The sequence below is a fragment of the Hemitrygon akajei genome, chromosome 21 (assembly GCF_048418815.1).
Source record: "Hemitrygon akajei chromosome 21, sHemAka1.3, whole genome shotgun sequence".
Classification (NCBI taxonomy): domain Eukaryota; kingdom Metazoa; phylum Chordata; class Chondrichthyes; order Myliobatiformes; family Dasyatidae; genus Hemitrygon; species Hemitrygon akajei.
The window spans coordinates 50257781-50275941 of NC_133144.1; the positions used below are offsets into that span (position 1 = coordinate 50257781).

The 18161-nt window shown below is 43.3% G+C and overlaps 1 protein-coding gene across 1 annotated transcript in view; it reads right to left on the bottom strand.

Moving 5' to 3' along the window:
- The window catches only part of spock2 (SPARC (osteonectin), cwcv and kazal like domains proteoglycan 2), a 107497-nt gene extending 105533 nt beyond the window's left edge, over nucleotides 1-1964 (bottom strand). Inside the window, exon 1 of the mRNA XM_073025373.1 lies at nucleotides 1687-1964. Coding sequence (XP_072881474.1) covers nucleotides 1687-1854 — 168 coding nt within the window. The 5' untranslated portion in view covers nucleotides 1855-1964. The remainder of the gene's footprint in view (nucleotides 1-1686) is intronic.
- Between the last annotated feature and the right edge of the window lie 16197 nt (nucleotides 1965-18161).

Here is an 18161-nt window from a genome sequence, read left to right on the forward strand (position 1 = left end):
TACTGGCATTGTAAGGTGTGATGTATCTAACTGTCCACACCCAGCAGGAGAGGCAGGAAGACGTTCTTGTCTCTAAAGGTGTGGCCCCACTGCTGAGCTCAACTATTGAATCCCATGGGATTCAATTGATTGTTTGGAGGTCATTTCTGTGAGGACATCAAACCATCACAAGTCTTCAGCTGGTTCTGAGTGGTCCTCTACCTGGTGCTTCACCAAACAAATGAGACTGACACCCGTAAACACAAGTGATTCTGCAGATGCTGGAAATCCAGAACCACACACACAAAAGGCTACAGGAACTCAGCAGGACGGGCAGCAGCTACGGAGAGGAATAAACAGTCGACATTTCAGGCCAAGATCCTGCATCAGAACAGACTGACACCCAACTGCACTACAGACTGATAATCAGGATCTAGCTTTAATGTAGCATATCAGGGAAGATTTTGGGGAGGGGGAGGAAGTAGGTGAAATAAGGGTCCATGCTGCTGAAAGCAAAACTGTGGTGGTGGAGCAAAGACCATGTGTGTCTGTTTGCATGTGATCACAGTGTGTGTGTGGAGGGGGAGGGGTGAGAGAAGGAGGTGGACATGGGATATCTGTGTAAGGTTGTGTGTGTGTGTGTGTCCACGTGGCATGTATCTGCTCAGTCCTCATCTCCCAACACCTTGGACCACCTTGTTACCTCACTGTAACAAGTCCGTGTGGTAGAGAAACGCAACAGCCACCTATTCGTGCACGGACATCCTCAGAACCAGAGAGTGAGCAAGTCGGTCTCGATCTCGAGCATCTGCCTCGACTGAGAGACAAATGGAGGGAAGCAACCAGGTGGAGGTATTTCGTCGGGGATTACACCTCCAGGGTCTGAGTTCATTGAATGAATTTGAAACCACGCGTGAGATTCTTTTTAACATTTAAGAACCACTGCAGGTTGCCGGGGGTCCAACGAAACACGCCAACCTTGCCACATCGAAACATGACCTGCCCAAGCACATCAGCATACTGGGATCCGGTTCCAGTCAGTCAGCGTCTCTGCAGAAAACCTACACTCCTGCAGACAGAGTAATTTTGCATTGGAGGGGGGAATAAATCACGCGGAAAGGATCCATTCACAGATTCAATCGGCCTGTTTTGTGTAGTGGGCGATGCACTGACGCAGACCGTGTGGGACACCTGATTGCCAAGATCCCGTTACCGCCCATCCCGTCCGAGGTTCTCCCCAGGCGTATCATCCCGATTCCAGCTCCCCACCCTCTCTCCCTGCAGAAACCAGCTCTTTACCCCCGAGCAAACCCTAAAACACATTAAATGCAAAACCCCGTCACAGCAGTTCGCGGGGGAAATAAATATCGACATAGCTAATACGCTAAACATTTTAACTGCTGCAGCAAGTAAAATAAATATATTTTCCTTCAATTGACAATCTGAAAAAAAAATTTGATCACCAAATCGTCCAGCAATGGGCAGTAAAAATGACCCCTACCCCGTCAGAATCCATGGATAAGACGGTGCAATGGGCGATATCTTCACTGTAACGACAGGTGAATTTAGGCAATAGAATTTGGTGCATTTTCCATTATAACTGCAACCCCCACATTACCCCTAACCCCCAGCTCCAATCATTTATTAATTTCCGCTCTCTGCGATATTTTAAAATTCGGCTCCCCGTCGGTATCAGCGAAAACTCACGTCTCTGAATCGGTTCCAATTTCTGATCTGCTGGCTGTACGGGGAGACACTGGACAGCCATTGCTCATCCTCCAAAAATTTCCCGTTCTTCGCCCCTTTCTCCTGACTCTCCTTGTCCGCCGCCGCCAGTAGCAGGGGGATCAGGAGCAAGTTCAGCGTCTGCAACATTGTCCGAGGCCGCACTGATGCGACTTATTCCGCAGGTTGGCTGTCGAGAAATGCGAGCTGATTATATTTCCAATCACACTCCCCACCCCCTCTCCTTAATCTGAGCCGGTGTGAGTCTGCGCCACCAACCCATCGCACACCGCTAACTCACTTTACACACTTATACAGACATAAATTGCACATACACACTCAGACATCGGCACAGGCACACATTCAGAAACATATGTACACACGCATTCACGTTTATTTATTACAAGAACATAAATACAAATATATGCACAATCATTATAATTATGCAACTGGCACCTGTACAAACGCACACATGTGCTTTTACATAGGTAAATAGAGAGATATGCAGATTTTTGTATTCATATTTACATACAAATACATATATGCTTACCATTAAAATACATAGATTTATACACACAGATAGGTAGATTGCAATACCACACATACATGCTCCATGTGAACATGCATGTATGTGCACATATTCACATGTGTGTGCAAGCACACACACACACATACACACTCACACACACACACACACACACACACAGAGGTGATAAAATTACACCCTCTCAGATATTCATTTCCATGTACCATGTCTGTGTGTCATATACAGACACACCTTTTCACACACATGTGCACATACACAGGCACTCGCGTGTACAACAGCATCCCAGCACAAGTCAGGCCCAATACCATTATATGCCAGGATGAATTTGCAACCATTTAACTATGCCCCAGTATGAGTCAGCATTATTTAAGTACTTTAGCATTGGAATCTTTCAGCTGAACAGCAAAATGAATCAATGCCCATAAGCTTACCACAGCACTAATCAGCATCCAGATAACTGGACCTCAATATGAGTAGGCATCCTGTGCCATTGGATACCAACATGAGTCAGCACCTATGCAATTCTACTCTAACAGGAGTCTGCATCAAAAAATAAACCTTGAGGAAAGAATACTAAGGCACAAATTTCTGGACAAGTTCTCCAAGGAGTTCCATTAACATTAAAAACCTATAATTATGATGCAAATCTTGTAACGGTTCATTATATTTGGAGTATCATGTGGTGTTCATTGTGAACTAGCCCTCTGAATGGGAGTTGAATTGATAGAGTAACAGAGTACTACAGTACAGAAATGGGCCCTTTGGCCCATCTAGTCCATGCTGAACTATTATTCTGCCCAGACTCATCAAACTGCACCCGGACCACAGCCCTCCGCACCCCTCCTATCCATGTACTTATCCAAACCTCTTAAATGGTGAAACCAAATTTGCATCTACCACTTCCACTGGCAGCTTGTTCCACACTGGCACCCACAATCTGAGTGAAGAAGCTTCAGTAATTTATTTTTTATTATTTAGAGATGCAGAGTGGAACAGGCCCAAAAGAGCCATGCTGCTGAGCAGCCCGTCCTCCCTATTTAAGATTAGTCTAATCACAGGACAATTTACTAACCGGTACATCTTTGGACTGCGGGAGGAAGCTGGAGCACCACATGATTGGGGGAGAGTGTACAAACGATGCCGGAGTTGAACTCCGGACTCCAATGCCCAAGCTGTAAAAGCATCACACTAACTGCAAAGCTACTGTGGCACACCCAGTATTCCCCTTACACATTTCACCTTTCATCCCTAACCTGTGCCCTCTAGTTCGAGACTCATCCAACCACAGTGCAAAAATCTGCTTGCATTTACCTTATCTATAACCCTCATAATTTTGTTTACCCCCTTACCCCTATCAAATTTCCTCTCATCCTCCCACGCTCCAGGAAATAAAGTCCTAACCTATTCAAACTTTCCCTAAAACTCAGGTCCTCAGGTTCTGACACCATCCTTGTAAAGTGTCTCTGTACTCTTTCCATCTTATTGACATCTTTCCTGTAGATAGGTGACCAAAACTGCACACAATACTCCAAATTAGGTCTCACCAATGTCTTGTACAACTTCAACATAAAATACGATGTTTAATTAGTGGACTCTTTCTTCGGTACACTTGCTCATTAATGCAACTATCCCAATACCGTGGTGCACTATGGTCGTGTAGGGGGTGTCACGGTAGTGTAGTGGTTAGTACGATGCTATGACAGCTTGGAGAGTTTTGAAGTTTGGAGTTCAATTCTGGAACCATCCGTACGGAGTTTGTACATTCTCCCCGTGAACTGCCTGGGTTTCTTCCCGATGCTCTGGCTTCCTCCCACAGTCCAAGGACATACCAGTTAGTAGGTTAATTGGTCCTTGTAAATTGTCCTGTGATTAGGCGAGTGTTAAATAGGCGGGTTGCTGGGGCAACGTGGGTCATTGGACCAGAAGGACCTGCTCCATGCTCTATCTCTAAATAAATAAATGGAAGAGAATAAATCTAATCAGCCAATCATGTGGCAGCAGCTCACTGCATAAAAGCAAGCAGACATGGTCAAGGGGTTCAGTTGTTGTTCAACCAAACATCAGAATGGGGAGGAAATGTGATCTTAGTGATTTTGACCATGGAATGCCACAAGGGGTGGTTTGAGTATCTCAGAAATGGCTGATCTCTTGGGATTTTCACACACAACAGTCTCTAGAGTTTACGGAGAATGGTGCAAAATAGAACATCCAGTGAGCAGCAGTTCTGTCAGAGGAGAATGGCCAGACTGGTTCAAGCTGACAGGAAAGCGACAGTAACTCAAGTAACAATGCATTACAACAGTGGTGTGGAGAAGAGTAAGTCTCTTAAAGTGGATGGGCTACAGCTGTGGAAGAGCACGAACACACGCACAGAGGCCACTGGGGGTGCCTAATAAAGTGGCCACTGATTGTATGTAGAAGGGATTAAATAGTTCTTAGAATATGTCTATAAGAGCTATTTGCATCACTATTGAAATACTCCAGCTAAACCAGGAACATGCAAAAATAGAGCGGAGGAGAATAGTTGGTCATTGTGTCGATAACTGAATAGAACCAGCTAAGGCCTCATCTCTTTTCACCAACCCACAGAGATAAGCAACTGGAAGGCTGCTCTCAATCAGTTTCATATCCATCACTCTTGTTTCATTTGGAGGCAAAATACTAGGAGGTGAGACTCAAGTGGCTGCAGATGCTATAATCTAGAGCAAGAAACAATCTGCTGGAGGAATTCAGTGGGGTGAGCAGCATCTCTGGGCGGAAAGGAACTGTTGACATTTTGGATCAAAATCCTAAAAATCTTTTACAAACATTGCATAAAAGCTGCATAAAATAATAGACTCAGGAACATTCCTACCCATCATCTACAAGAAGGCAACATCCATCATCTGGGCCATGCCATTTTGTTGCAGCTACCATTGGGTAGGACGTCCAGACGCCTGAAGTCCCACACCACCACTTCAAGAACAGGTACTTCTTCAACCATTTGGTTCTTGAACCAACCATTTCAATCCTAATCACCACCTCAGTACAGCAACACTATGACTACTTTGCTCTACAATGAACTTCATATTTTCTGTTCCGATTGTGTTCTTTCGTGTGTAATTTTGTACAATTTTTGATTCTTGTTTTTCTTGCAAATGTTGCTTATATGATGCTATGTGTCTGATTCTGCTGCAAGTTTTTCATTTCATCTGTGCACATGAACTGGTATGTATGGCTTTAAATTTGATTTTGACTTTGGCACTGAATAGAATTGAGAAACACTTGCTTTACGTTTTATATTTAAGTAATACACAATCTTCTGTGGGTGATTGTGTGCACAATTCATCTGTTCTATGTAATGTATTACCCAGAAGCAACATTAAGATGGTGCATAATCAGGCCTAGTTCTTTCATGCCACAAGGTCTAATTGGATTAAGTACATCTGAAAATAAAATGCTTGATTTTCTTACATTGCAAAAGTAACTGCACTGGCAAGTGTACTTAATTGGCTGTGAAGTGCTTTAAACGTCCCAAGGTTTTGAAAGTCACAGATCTTACTCTCATTTAGATATAATCTGTTATTAGCCATACAGCAATCTGTTCATTATTTCATTACTGTTTGTGGAAGCTTGCTGCACCCAAATTGGCAGCAATGTTAGCTGTGTGGCAACAACTACAATTGCACTGTGTAACTTTTGCAGTCTGAAGCTGTGAAGGGTGCAATATAAATGCAGACTTCTCTGATACCCTGATATTTACGGTTCAGCTCTCCCACCCAGGTAGAGCTCATGGCTGACTGTTATCAAATTTTTCTGGTTTTGAAACTGTCCATTGTATAAACTATAGACTTAACATGAGGTTTTTAAAAACAGCTCCCACCTGATTCAAGGCAGAATATGCTGGAACTATTCATCCCTTAGTGTGAAAATAACCACTGGGTAAATACACACAATGTGCTCATCTGCTCCAGCACATTGAGTGCATTGGTCTAGATTTCTAACATCTGCAATACCTCTTTTCTCTGTAATCACCGAGAAAGCCCAACACAGCTAAAAACCTTTTCCCCCAATAGTTAGAAGTTAACTTAACAGAAGGAAAGTCATCTGCACAAGTTCATGTATGCAGGTGCAATGAAAAACTTACTTATAGTAGCATCACAGGCACATGGCATCAGATACATGGTATTCACAAGAAAATCAAATATAATTTTTACAAGATAGGACACAATTGGAACAAGAAAAAAGCTGCAGATGCTGGAAACCCAAGCAAAACTTGTGTGTGTTGCTAAAAGTCCATTTTGGTGCAAGGTGATCCAAGTTGATAGTGTTGCTAAACTCTAGTGATTAGGGTTGCACCTCCTGGTTTGAGAGCCAGATAGCTGAAATGAAGTAATGGCACTTGAACCTGGTGTGAGAGCATACAGGCTACTGTACTTCCTGCCTGACGGTAGAAGCAAGACAGCATGGACCAGATGGTGAAGATCTTCAGTGATAGATGTTGCCTTCTTGAAGCAGCCCTTCCTGTAGGTACTACTGACCATCCACATTTTCCTATCTTTGAGCACCACACACACAAAATACTGGAGGAATACAGCAGGAGAATAAGCAGTTGACATTTCAGGCCAAGACCCTTCATCAGGACATATCCATTGATTTGCTGAGTTCCTTCAGAATTTTGTGTGCATTGCTCAAGATTTACAGCATCTGCAGAATCTTTTATCCATATCTCTGATGACAGTCAACCTGGTAAATGGACCTGAGTCAAGATTTTGCTCTGTGTTACCATTAGGGGGAGCGGGTTGTGTAGGTGTGTAGGGAGGGGGAAGAGGCGAACAGGTTACACTGATTCAGAGTAGTTACATGTTGCACTTTAGACATTGAAGTTAATTAATTCAAGGTAATAATTACATATGAATGCCAAAACAGCAGTTAACATTTTGATATATTATAAATAATTAGAATCAGAATCAGGTTTATTATCACTGACATATGTTGTGAACTTTATTGCTTTTGGCAGCAGTACAGTACAACACATAAAATAGACCACACATTACAATAAGAAATGTATTTAGTACTTATATATGTATGTATAAAATAATCAGTACAAAAAAGAGAGCAAAAATAGTGAGGTAACATTCATGGGTTTATGAACCATTCAGAATGGCGGAAGAGAAGACACTGTTCCTAAAACGCTGAGAGTGTGCCTTCAGGCTGCTGTACCCCTTCCTGATGGTAGTAATGAGAAGGTGGCATGTTCTGGGTGGTGGGGGTCCTTAATGATGGTTGCCAGTTTTTTGGGAATCACCTTTTGAAGACTTCCTTGATGGTGGGGGAGGGCCCGCGATGGAGCTGGCTGAGTCTAAGACCCTCTGAAGCCTCCTGCAAACTTGTGCAGTGGCTCCTCCATAGCACACAGGGATGCAACCAGTTAAAATGCTCTCCACAGTGCATCTGTAGAAATTTACTGCAGCATTCTAACTGGTTGCATCAATGTCTGGTATGGAGGGGCCACTACACAGGATCAGAAAATTATAACACAAGGTTAGAGGTGATCATTATGAATATTGTGTTCATTCCCTGAAATGCCCTGGACTTAAGAATCAGAATCAGAATCAGGTTTATTATCACCAGCATGTGACATGAAATTTGTTACCTTAGCGGCAGCAGGTCAATGCAATACATAATATAGAAGAAAATAAATAAAGTGATAAATAAATTACAGTATACATATATTGAATAGATTTTAAAAAACATGCAAAAAACAGAAATATTTTATATTTTTAAAAAGTGAGGTAGTATCCAAGGGTTCAATGTCCATTTATGAATCGGATGGCAGAGAGGAAAAAGCTGTTCCTGAATCGCTGAGTGTGTGCCTTCAGGCTTCTGTACCTCCTACCTGATGGTAACAGTGAGAAAAGGGCATGCCCTGGGTGCTGGAGGTCCTTAATAATGGACTCTGCCTTTCTGAGACACCGCTCCCTGAAGATGTCCTGGGTACTTCATAGGCTAGTACCTATGAAGCTAGATGGAGCTGACTAAATTTACAACCATCTGCAGCTTCTTTCATCCTGTGCAGTAGCCCCCCACCCCCACCCATACTAGACAGTGATGCAACCTGTCAGAATGCTGTCCATGGTACATCTGTAGAAGTTTGTTGGCATGCCAAATCTCTTCAAACTCCTAATGAAGTATAGCCGCAGTCTTGCTTTCTTTATAACTACACTGATATGTTGGGACCAGGTTAGATCCTCAGAGATCTTGATACCCAAGAACTTGAAGCTGCTCACTCTCTCTACTTCTGATCCCTCTACGTGTTCCTTCATCTTACCCTTCCTGAAGTCTACAGTCAGCTCTTTCATCCTACTGACATTGAGTGCCAGGTTGTTGCTGAGGCACCACTCCACTGGCTGGCATATCTCACTCCTGTACTCCCTCTCGTCACCACCTGAGATTCTACCAACAATAGTTATATAATCAGCAAATTTATAGATAGTGTTTGAGCTATGCCTAGCCACATGGTCATGGGTATACAGAGAGTAGAGCAGTGGGCTAAGCACACACCCCTGAGGTGCGCCAGTGTTGATCGTCAGCGAGGAGGATATGTTATCACTACTCCGACAGATTGTGGTTTTCTGGTTAGGAAGTCGAGGATCCAATTGCAGAGGGGAGTACAGAGGCTCAGGTTCTGCAACTTCTCAATCAGGATTGTGGGAAAGATGGTATTAAATGCTGAGCTACAGTCGATGAACAGCATCCTGACATAGGTGGTTGTGTTGTCCATGTGGTCTAAAGCTGTGTAGAGCGCCATTGAGATTGCATCTGCCCTTGACCTTGCTGAGGCAGGAGTTCAGTCTAGTCATGACCAACCTCTCAAAGCATTTCATCACTGTCCATGCGAGTGCTTCCAGCGATAGTCATTAAGGCAGTCCACAGCTTTCTTCTTAGGCACTGGTATAATTATTGCCTTTTTGAAGCAAGTGGGAACTTCCACCTGTAGCAGTGAGAGGTTGAAAATGTCTTTGAATACTCCCGCTAGTTGGTTGACACATGTTTTCAGAGCCATACCAGGTACTCCATCTGGACCTTCCACCTTGCGAGGGTTCACTCTGTTTAAAGACAGCCTAACATCGGCCTCTGAGACAGAGGTCACAGGGTCATCAGGTGCAGCAGGGATCTTCACAGCTGTGGTTGTGTCCTTCCTTTAAAGCGCTGGTATAATGGCTGGTTGGGCGGTGGCTGGTATGTGTCTTTTTTATATTGAAAACAAGGGCTCTATATGCCTTGGTAAAGGCATTCAGGATACATTAAAGGTCTTCAGAGTTGCTGTGATGGTGTTACCAACAGCATACAGGAGCTCCATGACGTTGTTCTTGGCCTTGAACTGGATGGGGTTGAAAAGCTTGGTGTCCATTCCATTCATGAATGGGATTCCCTGTACCAGGTCTTGGCCAGCGAGGGGAAGCACTGGAGCAATAAAATTTGGAAATAGTGTGGGCACAAAGATACAGCCCTGTTTGAATCCTGCATTGACAGAGGAGCTTTCTGATTCAGCACCACTGCTGCTGAGTACTGTGGCTGACATGCCATCGTGTCAGAGCAGCCATTTCTCAGAGAGCTTTGGCAGTCTACTGTACCAAACATCTTTGTCAAATCTACAAAAACCTGGTACAAGGGAGGCCTTTGTTTGCGGTATTTTCCCTGTAATTGGCATACTGTAAGGTTTCACCATGAGAGCTTGTATACACTGCCTCAGTGATAACTGTCACCCAGAGGCACTCACACCAGGAAGAGCAGGATGAGCTGCCTCAACAACTACCACCCAGTTGCACTCTCATCCACTGTGATGAAATGCTTTGAGAGGTTGGCCATGGTTAGAATCAACTCCTGCCTACACAAGGATCTGGACCCACTGCAATATGCCTATTGACACAATAGGTCTACAGCGGATGCAATCTCACTAGCTCTGCACTCGACCTTGGATCACCTGGACAACAGTAACACCTACAACGGGCAGCTGTTTATTGACTACAGCTCAGCATTCTAAACAATCACACCCTCATTTCTAATCAACAACCTCCAAAACCTCAGCCTCTGTACTTCCCTCTGCAACTGGATCTTTGACTTCCTCACCAGGAGACCACACTCTGTGCGGATTAGAAATAACATCTCCTCCTCGCTGACAATCTACACTGGCACACCTCGAAGATCTGTGCTTAGCTCCCTGCTTTACTCCCTCTACACCCATGATTGTGTAGCTAGGCCCAGCTCAAACAACATCTATAAATTTGCTGATGACACAACTATTGTTTACAGAATTTCAGATTGTGATGAGGAGGTGCACAGGAGTGAGATAGATCAGTTGGTTGAGTGGTGTCACAGCAACAACCTTGGACTCAATGTCAGTCAGACCAAGGAGTTGTTTGTGGACTTCAGGAAGGGGAGGTCGCGGGAACACACACCAATCCTTATTGAGGTATCAGAAGTGGAAAGGGTCAGCAGTTTCAAGTTCCTGGGTCTATCCTAGGATTAGACCTAGGAACTCTGAGGATCTATCCTAGGCCCAACATATTAATGTAATTACAAAGTATGTATGGCAACAGCTATATTTCATTAGGAGTTTGAATAGAATTGATACATCACCAAAGGCCCTCACAAATTACTACAGATGTACTTTAGAGAGTATTCTAACTGGTTGCATCACCATCTGGTATGGAGGGGCCACTGCATAGGATTGGAAGAAGTTGCAGAAAGTTATAAACTCATCCAGCTCCATCATGGGCACTAGCCTCCCCAGCATCCAGGACACCTTCAAAAGGAAAAGCCTTAAGAAAGTGGCATCCATCATTAAGGACCCTCTTCATCCAGGACATGTCCTATTCTCATTGCTACCATATAGAAGGAGGTACCTGAGCCTGTCAAGAACAGCTTCTTCGCCTCCGCCACCAGACTTCTAAATGGACAATGAATCCATGAACCTACGTCAGTATTTTTTCCTCTCTTTGTGGGCTACATATTTAATTTAATTTTTCGTTTTTATATACACTTCTTATTGTAACTTATAGTTTTTATTAGTATGTCTTGCAAAGTACTGCAGCAGAAAAACAACAGATTTCATGACATATGTCAGTGATGCTAACCTGATTTTGATCTGGGATTCCCTCCTTACACTTCTCCCTCTTCCTCTCCCTCCTCTTGTAAAATGCTCCTTAATGCTTACCTTTTTGATCAAGCCATCTAATCTAACATCATTCGTAGCTTGGCATCCAATTCTATTTGAAAATCATTCCCTTCATGCTCCTAGGGATGTTTTTAACATATGTTAGGACACTATATAAACGCAAGTTGTTCTCTGACCACCTCAAAACTCAGTCCCTCCACCATCTAACTTAGTGCAGGTATCTAAACCTTTGCCGAGCAAAATAGATCTATTAATATCTTGGAGATACAACTCTCCAAGAGTAGTGCTGGGTCTTGAACTGAAACACCAGCAATTCCTTTCCCCCAGTAGATACTGCCCAACTCATTGCTTTCCTCCAGCAAGATGTTTATTGCTATCAGTATCTCCATTACCCTCAACACAGTTCCTCAACAGACTTGGCAGCAGCATTTCACAATTGAACAATGGGATTTGCTCCATTGTTTGGGAAGTATTCAACTCTCAGTTCTGCCCAAAGGTGGAGATACATGTGGTTTCATTGTCAGGTTTTTGTTCTCAGGCTGAATAACTTCCTTGCCTTAATTGACACTAACAATCATTGTTGTAAAGATTGTCAGAAAGTCTCTTTTCTGCAGCAATAATAAGACCTGAGGCTTTCATCCAAACCTATTCCTTGTGGAATTGCTGTAGCCATTCTTTGCTGAATTTTTTTTTCATGTAGAAAGCTCCTCACATACACACTATTGACTGGGTACTTTCTTTGACAAATTGAAAACCTGGTGGTTGTCATGTTGAGCAGGAGGGAGTCGGCAATGTGCCTGCTTCCCTGTTGTTTCGTAAAATAATAATTTTTGGGGTTGGAACTAGAACAGTACAGCCCTTAGGTCAATGACATTCTGCTGACCTTTCCACATACTCCAAGATCAATCTAATCCTTTGCTCCTCCATTTTTCTTTCACGCGTGTGCCTATCTAAGAGTGTCTTAAACATTCCTTATGTATCTGCCTCAACCACTACCTCTGGCAATGCATTTCACGTCCCTACCTTTGACATCCCCCCTATAGTTTACTCCAGTCACCCTAAGATTACCATAAGACCATAAGATATAGAGGAGAATTAAGCTGTTTGACCCATTGAGTCTGTTCTGCCATTTCATCATGGCTGATCCAATTTTCCTCTCGGCCCCAATCTCCTGTCTTCTCCCCACATCCCACATATCCTTTCATGCCTTGACCAGTCAAGAATCTATCAACCTCTGCCTTAAATATACATAAAGATTTGACTTCCGCTGCTGCTTCAATCCTAGAATCCTAGACAAGCCATTCAATCCTAGAATCATTTTTGTGAACCTCTTTTGAAACCTCTCTAGTTTCAGGACATCCTTTCTAAGATAAGGGGCCCAAATCTGCTCACAGTACTCCAAGTTGCCTCACCAGTGCTTTATAAAGTTTCAACATCACATCCTGGCTTTTATATTCCAGTCCTCTTCAAATGAGTGCTAACATTGCATTTGCCTTCCTCACCACAGACTCAGCTTGAAAGTTAACCTTTAGGGAATCCTGCACAAGGACTCCCAAGTTCCTTTGCGCCTCAGTTTTTTTTTTGTATTTTCTAACAATTTAGAAAATATTCAATCCTTATATTTCTTCTACCAAAGAGCATGCCCATACACTTCCCGACACCATGTTCTATCTGCCATTTCCTTGCCTACTCTCCTAGTCTGTCTAAGACCTTCTGTATTCTCTCTACTTCCTCAAGACTACCTGCCCCTCCACCTATCTTCATATCGTCTGCAAACTTTGCAACAAAGCCATCAATTCCATCACCCAAATCATTGACAGATAATGTAAAATGAATCGGTCCTAACACAAACCCCTCTGGAACACCACTAGTCACCGGCAGCCAGTCAGAAAGACTCCCTTTATTCTCACTCGTTGCCTCTCAGCCACTGCTTTAACCATGCTAGAATCTATTTTGTAATGCCATGGGATTGGAGCTTGTTAAGCAGCCTCACGTGCAGAACCTTGTCAAAGTCCCTCTGAAAATCCAAGTACACAACATCAACTGATTCTCTTTTGTCTCTCCTGCTTGTTATTTCTTCAAAGAATTCCAACAGATTGGTCAGGCAAGATTTTCTCTTGAGGAAACCATGCTGACTACGGTCTATTTTATCATGAGCCTCCAAGTATCCTGAGTCCTCATCCTTACTAATCGACTCCAACATCTTCCCAACCACTGAAGTCAGACTAACTGGCCTATAGTTTCCTTTTTCCTGCCTCTCTCCCTTCTTGAAGAGTGGAGTGACATTTTCTATTTTCCAGTCTTCCGGAGCCATTCCACACTCTAGTGATTCTTGAAAAATCATTCCTAATGTCTCCACAATCCCTTCAGCCACCTCTTTCAGAATTCTGGGGTGTACACCATCTGGTCCAGGTGACTTATCTACTTTCAGACCTTACGGTTTCGCAAGTATCTTCTCTCTAGTTATGGTAACTTCACACATTTCATGCCCTCTGACACCTATCTTCCATAGTGAAGACTGATGCAAAATACATATTCAGATTGTTCACTATTTTATTGTCCCCATAACTACCTCTTCAGCGTTGTTTTCCAGCAGTCTGATACACTCCCTTGCATTGGCCATTTCCGCTCTGGGAAAAGGATGCTGGCTGTTTACTCTATCTATGGATCTTATCACCTTATACACCTCTTTCAAGACACCTTTTATCCTCATTCACTCCAAAGAGAAAAGCCCTAGCTTGCTCATGCTTTCGTTATAAGACATGATCTCCAATCATGGCAGCGTCATGATAATTCTCAGAATCCAAATCAGGTTTAATACCATTGGTATATGTTATGGAGTGTTGGCGCATGGCCTAGTGGGCAAGGCAATCAGACTAGTAACCTGAAGGTCACTGGTTCGAGCCTCAGCTGAGGCAGCGTGTTTGTGTCCTTGAGCAAGGCACTTAACAACACATTGCTCTGCGATGTCACCGGTGCCAAGCTGCTTGGGTCCTTGTGCCCTTCCCTTGGACAACATCGGTGGCGTGGAGAGGGGAAGGCCTGCAGCTTGGGCAACTGCCAGTCTCCCATACAACCCTGCCCAGGCCTGCGCCCTGGAAACTCCAGGCGCAGATCCATGGTCTCTCGAGACCGACGGATGCCACCACCATGTTATGGAATTTTGTTGTTTTGCAGCAGCAATACAATTCAATGCATGATAATAAAAACTATAAATTACAGCAAGTATATATTTGTATTTTTAAAAAGTTAAATTAAAATAAGTAGTGCAAAAAGAGAAAAATATGTAGTGAGGTAGTGTTCATGGTCTTTGCACCATATCCTTGTATAATGAGGTGACCAAAACTGAACACAGAAGTTCAAAGTAAGTTTAGTATCAGAGTACATATATGTCTCCATATATCACCCTGATTCATTTTCTTGTGGGCGTACTCAATAAAGCCATAAAAGAATGATAACCGTAATAGAATCAATAAGAGACCACAGCAACTTGAGCAGTTAACCAGTGTGCAAAAGACAACAAACTGCTGTAAATGAGCAATAGATATTGAGAACATGAGATGATGAATCCTTGAAACATTTCAATGATGGGCAAGTGAAATTGAGTGAAGTTATCCCCTTTGGTTGAAGATGGTTCAGGGGTATTTAATGTTCCTGAACCTGGTGGTGTGAGTCCTGATGCTCCTTGTACCTTCTTCCTGATGGCAGCAATGAAAAGGGAGCATGCTCCGGGTGGTGGGGGTCTTTGATGATGTTTTCCTGTGACAATGCTCTGTGTTTATTGTGCCTAATGGTGGGGAGGGTTTTAATTGTGATGGACTGGGCTGTACCATTATTTTTTGTATAATTGTCTGTTCAAGAGATTTGGTGTTTCCATTCTAGCTGTGATGCAACCAGCCACTATACTCTCCTCCACACATCTATGGAAGGTTGTAAATGTTTTAGATGTCATACCGAATCTTTGAAAACTCGTAAGGAAGTAGAGGCACTATGTGCTTTCTTCATAATTGCACTTATGTGCTGGGCCTAGGACAGTTCTTCCAAAACGATAACACTGATGAATTTCAAGTTGCTGATCTTTCCACCTCTGATCTTCCGATGAGGGCTGGCTCATGGATCTCTGGTTTTCTCCTCCTGAACTCAAAAGTCCGTTTCTTGGTCCTGCTGCTATTGAGTAAAAGGTTGTTGTTTTGGCAACACTCAGCCAGATTTTCAATCTCCCTCCTGTATGCTGATTCATCACCACTTTGATTTGGCCTGCAACAGTGGTCTCGTCAGCAAACTTCAGTGTGGCTTTGGAGCTGTGGTCAGCCTCAGACACAAGTGTGAGTAGAGCAGGGGACTAGGCATACAGCCTTGTGCTGCATCTGAGCTGATGGAGATTGTGCAGGAGATACTGTTGCTAATCCAAACTGACTGGGGTTTGCAAGTGAGATAATCAAGCATACAATTGCTCAAGGAGGTATTGAGGCCAAGGTCTTGAAGCTTATTGATTAGTTTGAGGGGCTTGAGGGGTTGATAGTATGAACATGACTCTCCAAGTGTGGTCTAACCGGAGTTTTATAAAGTTACATTACCTCACAGTTCTTGAACTGAATCCTTCAACCAATCAGGGCTAAGGGAGAACTTCACAGTTCAGCTGTATTGCTTTCCACAGTTAAATAACATTCTGGCTCATTGTTAAAGCAATGGCACATAGTATGGTCACTTTGACAAAACGTGGAAGGTGCCAGTGTATTACAGTTTAACACAAGTGAAGACACAAAGTCTGCAGAAGCTGGAATCTCAAAATAGAAAAAAATTGCTAGAGGGACTTAGTGAGTCAGGCAGCACTTGTGGAGGGAAATGGACGGTCAACATTTGAAGTCAGGACCCCTCATCTGTACTGGAGACTGCAGATGATGGAATCTGGAGCAACAAAATATCACCTGGAGGAACTCATGATTTTGACCTGAAACATCAACTTCCCCATTCTTCCCATGGATGCTGCTCGGCCTGCCAAGTTCCTCCAACAGATTGTTGTTCCTGATGAAGGGTCTCGATCCACAATGTTGACAGCGAGGCAGCAGTGTTGCTTCAGTTGCAGCTAAGACTAGGCCTCAGTTCTCGGGCTTGCATTGTAGCTCGGGCTCATTTGGGAGTGGCCTCTCCTATCGGTGCTGCCCTCCACCGTTGGATTGGTGGAATTACAAGCAGGACTGCCGGGCACTATACATTTGTGGAACTTGTCACTCAGGGACTTGGACTAAAAATTTGTTTTTTTACATGACTATGTTCTTTTCTTCCCCCATTCTTGTCATTTTGAATGCGCGTGTATATTTTGCTCCATAGCCCCAGAGGAACGCTGTCTCGTTCCTATATGGTGTGAATGAAAATTAAACTAGATTTGATTTAATTTGACTGTCCATTTCCTTCCGTTGATGCTGTCTGGCCCAGAGTTCTTCCTGTGCCTTTGTGTGTTGCTCCAGAGTTTCAGCCCCAAAGTCCTGACACAGGATATCACTCCAAATTGGCAACATACTTCTTTTGCCTCCACAGATGTTGCTTGTCTTATTGAGTTCTTCCAGAGTTTTGGTTTTTGTTCTAGATTCTAACAACTGTACTCCTTAGTCTTCTATAGGCAGACCAAGGTCGTCAAGTGAACAACTTCAATACCGAAAGCAAAGGAACAAACAAAACTCAAATGTCCATCAAAGAAGAGGAGGCGATGTTTATCTGAAATTGTTGAACTTATGCTGAGCCAGGTATGGAGGCTACAGTGCAATGGACTGCAAGAGACTGCAGAGAGCTATAGACTCAGCCAGTCATCATGGGCACAACGCTCTCCAGTATTGAGGACATCTTCAAGAGGCAGTGTCTCGAGAAGGCGGCATCCATCACTAAGGACTTTGGTCTGAAACTGGAGCGACGCACAAGGGCACAGGAAGAACTCAGTGGGTCAGACAGCATCTAGGGAAGGAAATGGACAGTCAACATTTTGGATCGAGGCCCTTCAAGAAGGAGCAACAGTCTACTGGAAGAACTCAGCAGGCGAAGCAGCAACCATGGCAAGAAAAGAACTGTCTAGTAACCAATGAACACTACCTCATTTTTTGCACTTTTTATCTTTATAATTTATAATCATTTAATGTCTTTGTACTGTACTGCTGCTGAAAAACAAATTTCACATCTTATGCTTTAAGTCAGTGTTAATAATTCTGATTCTGATTCTGAGCCCTGAAGACTGCAGCACACTGAGTGGAGGATGAGGGGCTTCTCTTTGAGCCTATTTTGGGCCAGTGAGATTATTAACCTGAGCTGTTCACTCACTCTCCCTCCACAGTTGTTGTCATTCTTGCTACATACTTCCAGCATTTGCTCATTTTGTTTTGGATTTCACCTTCGGTACACTTTTTTCACCTTTTTTATCTTGTATGTATTTTTCAGTTAAGTATTCCAGGTTTCTTTGTATCTGAATCTACGGAGATCGAGAATTGGTGTTGCAAATTTCCTTTGCCTTGCTTCCAATGATTGAATGTTGCCTGTGTATCAGTGACCCACAATGCACACAGTATTCAAGGTGCAGCCTGATCATAGCATGGTACATTTAACATGATATCCTTTAGAAAAATGGAGCCAATCGTTTATCTACCTAACAACTTCAGCAGCATTGCTGGATCCATCTATTTTTTGTGTTTTCCTTAAAGCATAAGGGGAAGCACTTGGAAGCTTAAAAAATCGTGTCATTTTCACTTAAGATTTAAAAGCATG